The sequence below is a fragment of the Schistocerca americana genome, chromosome 8 (assembly GCF_021461395.2).
Source record: "Schistocerca americana isolate TAMUIC-IGC-003095 chromosome 8, iqSchAmer2.1, whole genome shotgun sequence".
NCBI classification, from domain to species: domain Eukaryota; kingdom Metazoa; phylum Arthropoda; class Insecta; order Orthoptera; family Acrididae; genus Schistocerca; species Schistocerca americana.
Window position 1 is genome coordinate 485,077,814 of NC_060126.1, and position 16,793 is coordinate 485,094,606.

Consider the following 16,793-nt stretch of genomic DNA (forward strand, 5'->3'; position numbering starts at 1 on the left):
TGGTTTCTTCTGTGTTGGGAAATTTTTATTGGTGGTAAGTTCCTGCAGGACCAAACTGCTGAAGTCATCGGTCCCTAGGCTTACACATTACTTAATCTAACTTAAACTAGCTTACGCTAAGGACAACATACACACCCATTCTCGAGGGAGTCTGTGTGGTTTTTCCTTCTTCTACAGCTATTGTACTTGATTTGCTACGTTAAATAATGTAGGTACTGCGTTCCATACATGTCTCCTACGTTTCACATTCACTGATTTGACTGAAAGTCTAATGAAGAAAACTTCCCGTTTTTCATTAGATACACGACGCCTTTCTGCAAAAGATCAGGTCCTCTGCAGTTTACTAGCTTTTTTTCTTTTTAGAGAACACCACATCCTTTAGTAAATATCTGTAGGGTACAAGAAAATCGTAAATAAACTGTTTTCTAATGCAACGATTCACACTTCCTAGGGTCGTTTCGAAACCTAAAAAAAAAAGACGAAAGTAGTGTCTTGTTCTTGTTGTTGCTGCAGTTCATAGCGCTATAGGCGCTCTCGTGTGTAAAAACATTCTGTATACCAATACAAACAATTACGATTCGCTTTCGCTTTCACAAGTTCTCGCCCAACTCAACAGCCGCTTCCTGGTCGCTTGGTTCGCTGCAATCGCAGTGCTGATCTACATCATGAAGACAAAATTAAAATTCTAGCAACATTCAGAATTATCTTTGGAACCATATTAATTTCTCAGTTTAACGTTTCTGCCCAGAAGAATTATGTACAATCCACTGGCTTTTATAAAAATACGAAACACTTTAATTTCTCTCTCTTTCACGTTTCTATCCACATGATTTATGCATAATTAATCAGATTTTTTTTTAAAATGACTAGACGGTATTTTTGACTTTCGTAATTGTTATCATTCCTTGGTTCAGACTTTCATTACGCCAAGAAACACACAATAACATCGAAAATATTTGAGATTACAGCTTAATAAGAAATAGCGCTAGGATGAGCATACCATACAGCTGCTGTCACTGCGTTTGTACACGTCTATTTACATTTAGCTTTCACGTTACCCTGCAACCTCTGTACAACCACAGTCTAGACCACAGTCTAATATAACAGTCGCGACACTCACTGCTGTAAAAGTTGTTGGCGTTTGACAGATGGAGCGACACTAGCGCTCCAAGTGGCAGGTAAGGTGAACGTCAGACGCGTCGAAAGCATTATGTTTGTTTGCATCCATTTCCTACTTAATTTCCAAATTATTTGAGTTATTTTCTGGGCACCAAGGGTTTGTGTGGTACCAGAAGGCATATATGTTTCTAAAAATGATTCTAAAAAAAGCGCAAGTAAGGACAAAAATCATGAATAGAGTGGCAAGCTACAACACATTCGTGAAGAAACACTTGTGACATTGGACAGAATTGCAGCTTACCACGTTGATATCAAAAGAATATAAACACACAAATTCACATGTAAGAAGCACAGACATGGACCTCTACATGCAAAAACGACCGACAGCTCGTTTATCGTTCTGTAGGCCTACTGCGTTTGTCATTTTCGCCTGTTGCCACAAGTACGACCTTCATCTTTATATTATTCTAAGTGGGACAAGCAACTGCAAAATAGTGGGAGAAATATGCTAAAAACATTATAATGAGCTGATTACACTACATTTCAAGAAAAACCAAATATTTGAATAATTTTCAATCAATCTGTCAGTGCACAAGGTGCTGACAAAATAATGTCATCACACGAAAGAAGCAAGGAAAATTAAGTGACTAACAACAGAAGTGAACGAAATACATACCAAAGAAATCAGCAGCCCAAATGAGCCAACTTCTTCAGTTTCTTATTTGCTTTCTTGTTGTTAGAAACTAAGTCTTGATTCCAATATTTGAACCGGTAAACGAGTCTCACTTTAACAAATATCTTGATTAACAGCAGCTTAGTTTCTTCACAACATCCAGGGGGAAAACTTGGGACAGCCATCAACAAGTTTACATACAATTCACCACAGTTTTTCTTGTGAGAATGTTCATCAAAAACTGAAGCCATCTGATTTTCACAATCCCTCAAAAATAAACAAATATTTTCACTGCAAATAACCAAGTTTCCAAAATTGTCTTCGTAACTTTTGAAATGGCAATAAAATTTGTCATTTGCATCCAAGTCCTGGCTGTTGTCTACAAGTAGATTCCTGCACTTGACACAATTATGTAAAGAAAAAAGTTTCTTCAATATGTAACCAAACACATATCTCATACTGTTTTGTTCTCCAAGGTCTGCTGGAACTTCCACATTTGGTAGCTTTGTTGCAGAACTTGTATCACTATTGCATAACAACTGTGAGACCTTTAATGTTTGAGCAGATTTCATGTCCAGTATTGCCTGACCCCAGTCAATTCCTTCACAATTACTGCTTGCCACATTAGAAGAATTTATAAGTTTGCTTAGTGTACAGTTGTTAAATGCAGCACAAAACTGCCTTGGACATGGGTTGCTGCAAAAACCACCTCTCTGCCTTATAGTTGAAAAAAAGTTTTCCAATGTGTCTTGGTTAATTTTACGTGAGAATAAGTAGAATTTTGTTCCAGTCAGTACCTCGGCAGCAAGCATTTCCAAAGCACATATATTGCTTAGAAGCCCCTTTACACATTTTATCCTCAGGGAGTAATCTTTTCCATCAGAGCCTACAAATTTCCAAGAGTGAATCCATGGCTTCATCACATGTAGAACATCCAGATGCTCTGAATCACTCCTAATACAGTTCCTTAGATGTACAGGCCCTTTCACACTATATGTATTAAAGATATCAAAAATGTCATTAACTTTCTGACAAAAATCTGAAGTGCCAGTTGCAGATAATGGCATACTACCACAAAATACAAGTGTGTCAATACCAGCTGCCACTGTGTGGCTTAACACACGAACTGCAGTACCCACTTTCATTTTTGAAAAAGCTGGCAGTTCGATAGCTTTTTTAGTCAGCTTCGGAGCTAACTTGTATTTCCTGTGCAAGTCATTTGAATAGAGCTGAGAAATGTCCTTCCAAGAAGCAGTACCAACCAAATCATCATTTGATGTATGAATTATGTCATACCTAAATAGGTTGTTTCTGATGCTCTTAAACAAATGTGGGGTGTCATAGAAGAAACAGCTCTTCTGCTCCTCATATACCAAACTTGGATTGTCTTGTGTAATTCCCAGTCTCTTTCTCCAGTCCACAAAATTTGAACCCTGATCAGTCACACAGGTCTTTACAACCAAGCCAATTTCCTTAAGTCTTTTGACTACTTCATAAAATATAGCAGTCAAATGCATAGCTCCCACTGTTCCTTTACAAAAACAGTACAGCAATGGTTGTTTGAAACATGAAAACAATGCCACTAATCATTATCACCATCACACTGTTCGCAATTTTAGCTGTGCATGTAAACCCCAAGTCCTCAAAACCAATAACAGTGTCAGAAGTGCTGTCATATGTCAAATTTGCCATTAGAGACATTTCATCCAATGACATATTCACAAGTTTATCATTATAAGAAAAATGTTGCACCTTTTGCTTTAAAAGATGGAATATATTGTCACTTATCCCACATTTTATTTGTATGCCTTACACATACCTTTGTAATGTACGCACTGATGGAAGCATAAAAGATTCTGACAAAAACCTGTATGCCTGAGTGCTGTAATATAATAAATTTAGAGCAAACAGCTTATTTTCGTCTTTCCATCTTGCAGCACGTTTCTCTTTCAATGGCATGCTAATCTGGCTTAACAACAAGTCAAGGGCACCTTTTTTTAAATATCGGGATCCTATAGTCTTTAACATTCGTTTGTCCTTGTTCACTTGCTCCTTCTGATACAGTTTCTGTCGCTGTCTGTGGGCACTTTCCTTGTCCCGTAATAGTTTCGCTCGAAGTCTAGCGATTTGCACATTCTGACACTTCACACGCTTTTGTAAGACACGAACAGCTGCACTTAATCTAACCACTTCATCGTCAAAGCAAGTCTGTGTTGACGATTCACACGAATCTGGCACTGATACATGCAGAGTTGAACCGGCTGCTTCTGTGTCATAGGACTGTTTTATTGCTTTAGATTGACTGTCGAATCTTTGTGGCAGTTTCCTCTTCATCGTCAGCTGAGGTGGCTTATTTGGAATGTCAAACAGTGTGGGTACTGCATTCCACACGAGTTTGTTGTTGTCTGCGTTCATGAACTGGTTTTGTTTGAAATGTAGCGAACAAAACCTAATATTATTATACAGGTACACTGGGTCTTTCTGGCTGGCTCTGAGCACTATGCGACTTAACTTCTGAGGTCATCAGTCGCCTAGAACTTAGAACTAATTAAACCTAACTAACCTAAGGACATCACACACATCCATGCCCGAGGCAGGATTCGAACCTGCGACTGTAGCTGTCGCGCGGTTCCAGACTGTACCGTCTAGAACCGCTCGGCCACTCCGGCCGGTGATCTTGTAGGTTCCATTCAGTATTGCACATTAGAATGGTCACATCATCCTGTCTGTGAAAATGATAGATAATTGACTTCACTGGCAACTTCACTAGCAAGTATCCTGTTGGTGAACGTGAATGTTTTGCTTTAATTCGGTCCTCTCCCAGCATATGTACTTCCGAACACTTGAAACAGAAACCAATTCTCTAACATTTGGTGGGCACTCTGCCTGGTCTTGATTGAAACTATTCTCATTGCTAATGGTGCCAGACATATTTTGTCAGGGAAAGGAAAATATGTTATGGCATGTATGTGATCTTATCAGCTGATCTTGTAGGTTTAAATGGCTCTGAGCACTATGGGACTTAACTTCTGAGGTCATCAGTCCCCTAGAACTTAGAACAACTTAAACCTAACTAACCTAAGGACATCACACACATCCATGCCCGAGGCAGGATTCGAACCTGCGACCGTAGCGGTCACGCGGTTCCAGACTGAAGCGCCTTTAACCGCACGGCCACACCGGCCGGCGGGTCTTTCTTCATGAGGTCTTCTCGCCTGCTATTAACAAGCCATTTTCTGCTCCTAAAACGAAACATTCATCAGTTATACACATATAGTTTGCAAGTGAATCCTGACGATACAGTTTAGTAACATGATGGTATATACCTCTCAGGATCCTTAGGATACCTAAAAAAAGACAGCTGTGGTGTCTTCTTCCTGTTGTTGGTGGAATTTATTGCGCTACAAACGCTCCCGCCAGTAAAAGCCATTGTATAAATCAAAATAAACAACCACTATTCTCTTTCACGATCGTGCCGAATTCACAGTGTAACCTACCAGCCACTTGGGGCGCTGCTGGCGCTGTAGGCAACAAAATCGAGGCGAAGTGTCGCGACTGTTATATTAGACTGTGGTACAACTGCAAAGATCGGTATAAGTACTCATGAAGTCGAGTTAGGTTTAATCACGTCACGATGATGTAGCATTACGTCACTATGACGTAGGGCTCTCCTTACCTTACCTCCATGCTCCTTACCTATCTGGAACGTATTGTGTTAGTTCTTGTGTGTTCTTTGCCCGTAATATCTTTGATATAATTTTCTTTGATCGAAAGTGAAGAGCGTGCCCGCGAAATGTTTGTTGGTATACAAGAGATACAAAATAATCATCGTAATGTCTGGGGAACAGAATGTCACTCAAAATGAAGGTAATGAAGACGATTGGTGTGTTGAGTGTTCTGACGACGAAAAGTATGGAGTTAAACCTAACGTAAGTTATGTCAAAATTATAAATACATAATTCGTTGTTTCGGCAAGTACTATGTTCATATCGCTTTGATGTTGAGAACATTACACGACTGTAGCTCATTAATTTTTGACGTGAGATGCAGAATTTAGTTCTGTCCAGATTATGGATCGTTTAATGAAAGCTGTGTAACTGGATGAAAGCATTCGTATTGATTGTTTACTTTGTTTACGATTGCGTGTGAAGTTTACTTGACTTTATAGAAGCAACAAGTGTATTTGCTTTTAATTTTTTGTTGAATTTCTTTTACAGTCAACCAGACTCCAACTCCCCTGTAGGTCTAGGCTTCTCTGTCACTGTCGAAATATAGTGACAAGTCTTCTACACAATGAAATGAAGCGTACATGTTAGCACCAATTATTAAGTAAGCTGCATACTTTGCAAATCACTGAATTATGTGCAAGAGAGTGCTTAGCATTGTATTATATGTGAAGGGTTTCTTCACTAGCCAATTGCGTATGCAGCTCGGGATGACTGACTACTTAAACGCGTCTGTGTGCCGTTTAATTGGTCTAATCTTGTCCCTCATCCTCGACGGGACCTCGACATATATTTCTTTATGTAGACTTTCGGGGAATGATATTTGTCTACCTTCAAGTGACTGCGAATTCACGTTTTTGAACATTTGTCACCTATAGCCGTACGTGCTGCCCTTCTTTGTGCTTCACACAAACGGGAAGAATACCGAAATACCATCTACATTTGAAAGCTAACGTGAAGATAAATTTTGACATTTGTATATCAATTTGCAGATGTAACCATTGGTCATCCCATTTAGACATATGTGTTGGACATTTCCTCAAACAAAAAAGTCGAGAAATATGTAAAATCTGGCATCTGTGTATTTTGTGTCATGTATTTCATTGCTGTGATGTGAAATTGCCCTCCAGTTCCCCTCCCCCTGCCATGATGTACCATTTTCCGCAGCTGCTGCCATCCCAGAAACCTTCCTCAAAGTAACATTTAAAATTTTATAGCCACGTTTTGATTGAGCCCCCAAGTAATTCTTATGACAATCAGTATTAAGCAGAGAATTGTGACAGTGATGTACACGACAGACTGTTACCAGTTCCATAGACATAGTGTAATAGCTTCCAGCTTGTTGTTGTTGTTGTGTTGTCTTCAGTCCTGAGACTGGTTTGATGCAGCTCTCCATGCTACTCTATCCTGTGCAAGCTTCTTCATCTCCTAGTACTTACTGCAACCCACATCCTTCTGAATCTGCTTAGTATATTCATCTCTTGGTCTTCCTCTATGATTTTTACCCTCCACACTGCCCTCCAATGCTAAATTTGTGAACCTTTGATGCCCCATAACATGTCCTACCAACCGGTCCGTTTTTCTTGTCAAGTTGTGCCACAAACTCCTCTTCTCCCCAATTCTATTCAATACCTCCTCATTAGTTATGTGATCTACCCATCTAATCTTCAGCATTCTTCTGTAGCACCACATTTCGAAAGCTTGTATTCTCTTCTTGTCCAAACTATTTATCGTCCATGTTTCACTTTCATAGATTGCTACACTCCATACAAATACTGTCGGAAACAACTTCCTGACACTTAAATCTATACTCGATCCTAAATAACAGTGGTAAGTGGGTGTCATTCAAAAACATAGTAACGTAATATACGGAGTGTGAAATAAAAGATTATTGTTTCAGGGGGTGAGGTGGGGTTGGGGGAGGGGGGGGGGTCACCTACTACAGTTATCGTTATGTCTGTGTTTGACAGTGTTTCACAGAGCTCTTTCAATGCATAGGCTTGTGATGAATGTGAAGCCTGGAACACTTCTTCAGAAGCAGAAATGCATCGTGCTAAATGATTTATTTTGTGACTGTGGAACACGCTGGGAATATTATGTTGAGTTCAACATCACATATGGATTATTTCTTTGTGAATTAAGTTTATTTGCTTCTATTGCTTGCTTTGGTAAAACAACTCCACATATAAGGAGTGTGGGCTTCTACTTATGTTCATTTCAACTCCACATAAAATCTCATTGGAAATACTGTACAGTTCAAATTGAAGAATGTTGTTTGAACCAAATATGATCTTTGATTGTTACAGTATGACCATTGAAAGATTGGACTCAGTAATGGGCTTGAACCTGGATCTCCTGTCTCATTCATGTGTGACTTTACCAATTAGGCCACTCGAGTACACATCCCATACCAACTTACATTCTAATTTTCACATTTATTTGCATCCAATTTCTGTGATGGAATGCTTAGAAGTTCTCAGATACCTAAGAATTAGCACACCCGAGGGAATGGCCGATTGGGTAAAGCTTAATGCTGCCACAGTTAACTGTATAATTGAATTGAGGAAACCAGTTCCTTAATGCTGAAGGAAGCAGAAAATGTGAGGCACACTCATGACATTGAGTGGGTATGATTCGGTGCACAGTTGGTACGGTGCACAGTTGGTCTAACTGGTAAAACCAATTGTTTGCGAAAATAGGAGGATCCCTTTCAAAATCCATGTCTAAAAATATTTTAAATTCTCGAATTGCAGATTTATTGCAAGTGTTCAGTACCGTATTTGTAATGTACAGCATGTTCTTACAAATGATAATTAGATAAAAAAAATTCATTTACTGTACTGTTGCAAAATGTGTGGGAAGATTATTCACCTTTTACAAATAATTAGGTTCTCCCTTATATAATATTTAGACCACTGCTTATTGAGGTAGAGAATACACTGAAACTGGCTGTGTTACCTAGATGATCTTACTCTTGTTTTCACTAAGTTGGAAGAGTAAGGCAACTATTGTTCCAGGTTTTTATCATCACTTGAATTATTGGCAATCAGAAATGACAGTTGCCTGCCGTTTCAGGGGCTGACTTCTACAGGTTGCCTCAAATATCATTTCACACTGAAAAAATGAAATGTGTCATTGTAAAAATATTAGAGAGAATAGAATATTTTGATACGCTACATAGGACCGTATACACTGGTTGGGAAAGTACGATCTACTTTGTGCCCAGCCATGAAAGCTGGAAAACCTCTCTCAGTGACATTAGGAGAATGAGGATGCTGGCATTTCTCAATGGCTTAAAAATGAAAGCTTCATAACTTCACAGAAATATGTTGAAATGTGATAAATAAACATTCTGTAAACTCCCACTGTGGCTGAATTTAAAATTATTGAAAGGAAAGTAAAAGATGCACCACAAAGGATATATGCAAATTTATCACAAATTGATTTTCATACAGGTATTGACGGAAAATGCAAAATTGTAAACTTTGTTGGCCGATGGATGAAGGTGTGACATTGCAGTGCAATTTCATCGCATAGCTGGCAAGAGTAGTAAACAGGGGATATGTCGGTACCAGGAAGTAAAATCTTTGTGAATTTAATTCCGTGTGATCAGTAACACAGTAACTATGCCTCACTGACACGTCTATGAACAGATGCCAGCATTTGTTGTTGGGCTCAAAGAACATGTGCAACTGGTGCTTCATTGACCACAAGGACCATTGATAGGTGGCTCACGGAAAGAGGCTAAGCTCATGGCGCCCCTCGTGCCAACTATCATTGGCCTCTATACATCGACAAGCCCATTTGCAGTGGTGTCGGGCACATTCAACCTGGAATCTCATTGACTGGAATAGAATTGTCATCAGTGATGAATACCACTCTGAACTGAGCCTTGATGAGCAGCAAATTTTTGTCTGGAGACGCCCCAGATAGCAGTGGGATAGCCACCTGACTGTTGCCCTCCATATGACCTGACAATTGGAAGTGATGGTCTGGAGTGCCATTTCATTTCACAGCAGGACCCCTTTGATTGTTATCTGTGGTGCCCTTACAGCACAGCTGTACTTTGATGATATTCTATGCCCCGTTTTGTTGCCCTTCGTGGCAAGTCACCCTGTGCTTACATTCCAGCAAGATAGTACCCACCCAAACATGGTGAGTTTTTCTGCTGCTTCTCTTCATGCCTGCCAGACCCTACCTCAGCCAACAAGGACACTTGATCTCTCCCCCAATTGAGAACATTAGGAGCATTGTGGGAAGTGCCCTCCAAGTAGCTCGGCATTTTGATTCTCTACCATGCCAGTTGGCATATAAACTTGAACTACCGTAGTAGGCATGGGCTTCGTGTCTATTTGGCCACAATAATGCGTTCACTATACTGTTTGTAGTAGCTTACCCGCACTCCTATTGTAAAACATTTCCAGGGGCAGATGTGGACTCTGACCACAATCTATTGGTTATGAACTGTAGATTAAAACTGAAGAAACTGCAAAAAGGTGGGAATTTAAGGAGATGGGACCTGGATAAACTGAAAGAACCGGAGGTTGTACAGAGTTTCAAGGAGAGCATACGGGAACAATTGACAGGAATGGCGAGAGAAATACAGTAGAAGAAGAATGGGTAGCTCTGAGGGATGAAGTAGTGAAGGCAGCAGAGGATCAAGTAGGTAAAAAGACGAGGGCTAGTAGAAATCCTTGGGTAACAGAAGAAATATTGAGTTTAATTGATGAAAGGAGAAAATATAAAAATGCAGTAAATGAAGCAGGCAAAAAGGAATACAAACGTCTCAAATGTAGAGGCTTATCTCACTAGGGGTAAGATGGATACTGCCTACAGGAAAATTAGAGAGACCTTTGGAGAAAAGAGAACCACTTATATGAATATCAAGAGCTCAGATGGAAACCCAGTTCTAAGCAAAGAAGAGAAAGCAGAAAGGTGGAAGGAGTATATAGAGGCTCTATACAAGGGCGATGTACTTGAGGACAATATTATGGAAATGGAAGAGGATGTAGATGAAGATGAAATGGGAGATATGATACTGCGTGAAGAGTTTGACAGAGCACTGAAAGACCTGAGTCGAAACAAGGCCTCGGGAGTAGACAACATACTATTAGAACTACTGATGTCCTTGGGAGAGCCAGTCATGACAAAACTCTACCATCTGGTGAGCAAGATGTATGAGACAGGCGAAATACCCTCAGACTTCAAGAAGAATATAATAATTCCAATCCCAAAGAAAGCAGGTGTTGACAGATGTGAAAATTACCGAACTATGAGTTTAATAAGTCACAGCTGCAAAATACTAACGCGAATTCTTTACAGACGAATGGAAAAACTGGTAGAAGCTGACCTTGGCAAAGATCAGTTTGGATTCCGCAGAAATGTTGGAACACGTAAGGCAAACTGACCCTACGACTTATCTTAGAAAATAGATTAAGGAAAGGCAAACCTACATTTCTAGCATTTGTAGACTTAGAGAAAGCTTTCGACAATGTTGACTGGAGTACTCTCTTTCAAATTCTAAAGATGGCAGGGGTAAAATACAGGGAGCGAAAGGCTATTTACAATTTGTACAGAAACCAGATGGCAGTTATAAGAGTCGAGGGGCATGAAAGGGAAGCAGCGGTTGGGAAGGGAGTGAGACAGGGTTGTAGCCTGTCCCCGATGTTATTCAATCTGTATATTGAGCAAGCAGTAAAGGAAATAAAAGAAAAATTTGGAGTAGGTATTAAAATCCATGGAGAAGGAATAAAAACGTTGAGGTTCGCAGATGACATTGTAATTCTGTCAGAGACAGCAAAGGACGTGGAAGAGCAGTTGAACGGAATGGACAGTGTCTTGAAAGGAGGGTATAGGATGATCATCAACAAAAGCAAAATGGGGATAATGGAATGTAGTCGAATTAAGTCGGGTGATGCTGAGGGAATTAGATTAGGAAATGAGACACTTAAAGTAGTAAAGGAGTTCTGCTATTTGGGGAGCAAAATAACTGATGATGGTCGAAGTAGAGAGGATACAAAATGTAAATTGGCAATGGCAAGGAAAGCGTTTCTCAAGTAGAGAAATTTGTTAACATAGAGCATAGATTTAAGTGTCAGGAAGTCGTTTCTGAAAGTATTTGTATGGAGTGTAGCCATGTATGGAAGTGAAACATGGACGATAAATAGTTTGGACAAGAAGAGAATAGAAGCTTTCGAAATGTGGTGCTACAGAAGAATGCTGAAGATAAGGTGGGTAGATCACATAACTAATGATGAAGTATTGAATAGAATTGGGGAGAAGAGGAGTATGTGGCACAACTTGACAAAAAGAAGGGGCCGATTAGTAGGACATGTTCTGAGGCATCAAGGGATCAGAAATTTAGCATTGGAGGGCAGCGTGGAGGGTAAAAATCGTAGAGGGAGACCAAGAGACGAATACACTAAGCAGATTCAGAAGGATGTTGGTTGCAGTAAGTACTGGGAGATGAAGAAGCTTGCACAGGATAGGGTAGCATGGAGAGCTGCATCAAACCAGTCTCAGGACTGAAGACAACAACAACAACAACAACAGCCATGCCAGTTGGATAGAATGTGGCACAATATAACTCAGGAGGACATCCAACAATTCTGTCAATCAATGCCAAGCCGAAAACTGTTTGTGTAAGGGCGAGAAGTGGACCAGTGCATTATTGACTTGCTGTGCTTGTGAAGCGCCTTCTCTTGAACAAATTGTCCAGTTTTTCTGAAATTGGAATCATTTGTTTGTTCATGTGCATCACATGTACTAATATCCATCCCATTTGGATAATTCCTTAGTGATGCATCTGTTTTTCTCAAAGAGTATATGTTGGCAAACTATTTTAAGGGAACCTATGATAACAGTGGAAAGTAAACATCACTAGTTCACTGTATTGTGGCACAAACTTGTAATAATGTACTGCAGACCACAGCGGAACAGAACATGTAAATAAAGCTGTTGCACCAGTTTGTAGTGTCTAACACGATGTTTAATGAAATAGAATTGCGACAGTTGTATTCTTCAAACATTTGATAATACACAAGTTCATGTATTGCCTGTAGTGCTTTAAAAATACTGCACAATAATGTGTGGTTAACTTCCTCCATAAAACTGGTCAATATGGCGACACAAAGCAGTGAAGCACACAGCCTTTGCTCTGTAGGCCTATTCAATAAAATATTGCAAAATATCATAGGAGAAGCATTGGGTTTCTCATTTTAAAGTGGATAAAACACACTTGATGATTTGCAAGTTGTGTACCAAATTGTAGATGAGATTAATGAATTTGAATTTCAATTTGCCTGGAATTAATTGATTTTTAGGACATGTTTGAATCAGTTTAAACAAAATCACTACATAAAGCTTTTTAAAAAATTAAGTGTTGATTCAATATATGTTAGTTCACTGAAGAATGTGATCTTCAGTGGCACAGCTTCTATTAGAATTCATCAGGATAGTGAACAATTTAGAATTGAAAGAAAAGTCAAGTAAGGTGATCCCATTTCACCAAATATATTCTCTGAAGATCTGGACGGAGTTTTCAGATCCTTAAAATGGGATAAAGATGAAGGCATATGTGCTCATAAAAATACTTTTGAGCTGCTTTCAGTTTTGTGATGACATTGTTCTGTGTGTCTCTAGTAGTACATGTAAATTTCAAAAACTAATGGATTTAATAAAGCAAGTTTGAAAGCTTTTGTCTGTTTCGCCTTCCCAAGAAAATTGAAAAGTTGAGTGTATTTTTTCGGAAACTGTTTCTTATGTGAGGAAAATGCCAAAAACTTTCGAAACTGTTTCTTTTGGTATACCAAATTCTTGACTTGCTTGCTGCATCAGTTTTCATGCTTTGTGGTGTGATATTTCAGTAATCTTGTTTTACACAACCTCACCACTCTAAAAAAGTAGTATCAGTAGGAACTGAAGTGCTAAGATTTGATTCAAATCGTACTATACAGTGGTAACAGATTTATGTTTTTGACTCTGATTTCCTTTGTTGGCATGCCATCTTGGATAACACTGAATTGTTGTAGTCCTGCATACATTAAGAACATCTCCTACCCGTTCTCTGCTGTAAGCTGTAGGCTAGAGTATTCAATTTTAAAATGTATAGTACTTTGAAATTGGATCGAGCTTTTAGAAACACCGTGTATTTTATTTTATGTAATTTGAAATATTTAACTGTAATCCAACCCAAGGACCTGTTCCTAATATTACTGCTGCTAAAAGGTGAGAAAAGAAAATGTTTATGTTTAGTATAACCTACACAGCCTTGCTTAATGGCAGCAATTAGTGGTGGAAAAGAAGCAACAACTGCTGTCGTCTCTTAGTAAACTATTCCACACTTTCTATAGGCTGAAAGTTTTTTTAGGCAGATCATTGGATAAATGAACATGTTTTTCATTTGTAATTGTTTCAGGGTGACTGGTTTATACCACGAGAAGATGTAATACAAATGTTTGAAACACTGGATAAAGAAAAAATCCTGAAACTACAATGGGAGTGTCCAGGAAAGCGTGCATTGTCTCCTTCAGGAGACGAAATATACAAAGAAGGTGAAGAAGAAATGTTGGAATCCAAGTACGTTGTATGTTAATAATTTGAGATGTCATGACCAGATACCTCTATTCTCTGATGTTTTTCTTGTCCGTCATTCCTATATCCTCCTAAGTGACTCATATCACTGTATCTCACTGCCCCTATTCATACAAGTTGTCCTGTGCATAACTGCGTGCCAGACATATTTTGTCAGGGAAAGGAAAATATGTTATGGCATGTATGTGATCTTATCAGCTGATCTTGTAGGTTTAAATGGCTCTGAGCACTATGGGACTTAACTTCTGAGGTCATCAGTCCCCTAGAACTTAGAACAACTTAAACCTAACTAACCTAAGGACATCACACACATCCATGCCCGAGGCAGGATTCGAACCTGCGACTGTAGCTGTCGCGCGGTTCCAGACTGTACCGTCTAGAACCGCTCGGCCACTCCGGCCGGTGATCTTGTAGGTTCCATTCAGTATTGCACATTAGAATGGTCACATCATCCTGTCTGTGAAAATGATAGATAATTGACTTCACTGGCAACTTCACTAGCAAGTATCCTGTTGGTGAACGTGAATGTTTTGCTTTAATTCGGTCCTCTCCCAGCATATGTACTTCCGAACACTTGAAACAGAAACCAATTCTCTAACATTTGGTGGGCACTCTGCCTGGTCTTGATCGAAACTATTCTCATTGCTAATGGTTATTTGATCACAAACTAATTAAAATTTAAAAGCCATTAAATATGGCAAGGTGGGATCGTCAAGTTCCTGGGCATCCATATTTTCTACAGGTTAGCCTGCTCACGCCACATGCTTGACAGTTCAGTTCAGCACCCCTTGTCTATCTTTGTAATAGCATCAACAGGTTATAAGGAACTGCCAAAGCAGCATGAGGCTAGACTGCCAATCTGGCCAGGGTGGCCATTGACAGTGGTCTTTCGTGTGTGTGTGTGTGTGTGTGTGTGTGTGTGTGTGTGTGTGTGTGGGTGTGTGGGTGTGGGTGTGTGTGTGTGTATTTCAGAAATATGATGAGTAGCAGTCTATCTTTCATACTACGTCATTATTCCAACCTGGATTTTCCATTGTTGGAAACTACAGTTGTTACACAAACTTGGTTCGAACACACTGGTACTTCTGAGAGAAGAATAATGTCCATGCCACAAATACTGACACATACCGTAGTGGTTTGTTGAGCATCTTGCAGAATTCCACTTGATACTGTGGCATTCAAATTTACCAGATACGAACTTTAGTGGACTCGAATGGGTTGTCACTAGATATTAGCTCAGAGATTACAAATGACCATATTATGTGCTACAGAAATTATCACCTTTGTATCATCTGGTGCCAGCATGTTCTGTCCACAAACAAAGGACTGGCAAAACATGACATTGATTTTGATTGTCGAAGATGAACCAGTGTGTTATTAAATGGTGATCATGATGCCAAACACAGAAATGTGTGTGAGAGTTGACTCATGTTGTTATTTAGGAAAAGGAATATGACTTTCAATGAATTTAATATTCTTGCCTTGCCCCATGCCAGACAAGACACGTACATCTGTTGCCGAGTGCTGTGCCTCAACTTCTGTGGTGGTGCAATGGTCATAATTGTCAGTGGTCGTAATTGCTGGCTAGTGACATGTCTATCAGTGATTAAGTTCATATTTCTTGCAATTACTTGTTGTTTAAGGCTAGTAAACAATATAAATCTCAGTCGATTCTTATTACCTAAGTGCCAGTGAATACAAAAATGTCTATGAGTCAGATGCACACGAGGCATCCAGCAATGTACTTGGGGAAGCTGGTCAGGATGCAATTAAATGGTCAAGGGATTCGACCATCTCATGATGTGTCTTGCCATCGTCTATCTTTATGTGAACCGTACAGCCCAGCAGTGGTTTGAGAATAGTGATGAAAGGAATTTCAGGTGGAAATTAGGAAGACATTTACTGACAGCCAGCAACAGATCTGCTTAGCCAAAGAGCAACTGAAGAATGGAGCCCAAAATCAGGAGACTGTTTCACAGAGTGGTGAAACTGCACAAGAGTGCAAGGAGAGCTTTGGGTCACCAATTGCCACAAACAGCTCCAACAGATTGCTATAACCCATGTCACACAGCAACTTCCGCCAAAAATTTGCGAAATGCCATGCAATACTTTTGGCTAGCAAGCTGCAGGAAACTGTTAGCTTGCTTGCTTAAGCAGTCACACTGTGTAAGACCAGTCGTTTGTTGGCAAAATGTCCTTTAAACTGCAAATGTTGAAAACAAATGAGCATTGTCAGTTATTTTTAGTGCTTAGTGAGGTAGAAGTGGATGCTAGTGAGCAAAGGAAAAGGACAAAAATGTGGTCTAAAACTTGGATGAAGAGGACAAGACAGTGGAAATGGTATACCCACTTTGTATCATCTAGAATGGAGGTTAATATTCAAATGAAACTTTTTAATTTGATTTGAAGTGTTAAGAAGTATCATCCTTTCATTCCAAATTGGCATTGTAAGTATCTTAACAATGCTTTTCTAATAAGACATTGTTTTAATATGCCTCATCCTTATCCAATGTTACACGAATGGATGAATCTGTATTTGAAAATTTGCTTCATATGGTTTTGCCTCCAATTCAGAAAGAAAAAAAAAATTGGTATGTGTCGAACAATTTTACCTCGGGAAATCTCGGAGCAATATTTGTAAAAGTTATGCTTCTAATATACCCACCTATCTACAGACAAATATA

At 39.4% G+C, this 16,793-nt stretch overlaps 1 protein-coding gene across 2 annotated transcripts in view; it reads left to right on the top strand.

The window, feature by feature from the left end:
• The first annotated feature begins 5,478 nt into the window (after positions 1-5,478).
• Positions 5,479-16,793, top strand: part of LOC124545120 (PAN2-PAN3 deadenylation complex subunit pan3-like) — a 28,635-nt gene continuing 17,320 nt past the window's right edge. Inside the window, exons 1-2 of one of the 2 annotated variants that reach the window (XM_047123938.1) lie at positions 5,479-5,721; positions 13,934-14,094. In XM_047123938.1, the coding sequence (XP_046979894.1) occupies positions 5,626-5,721; positions 13,934-14,094 (257 nt within the window). In that variant the 5' untranslated portion in view covers positions 5,479-5,625. The remainder of the gene's footprint in view (positions 5,722-13,933; positions 14,095-16,793) is intronic. The other variant, XM_047123939.1, reaches the window with a different exon arrangement.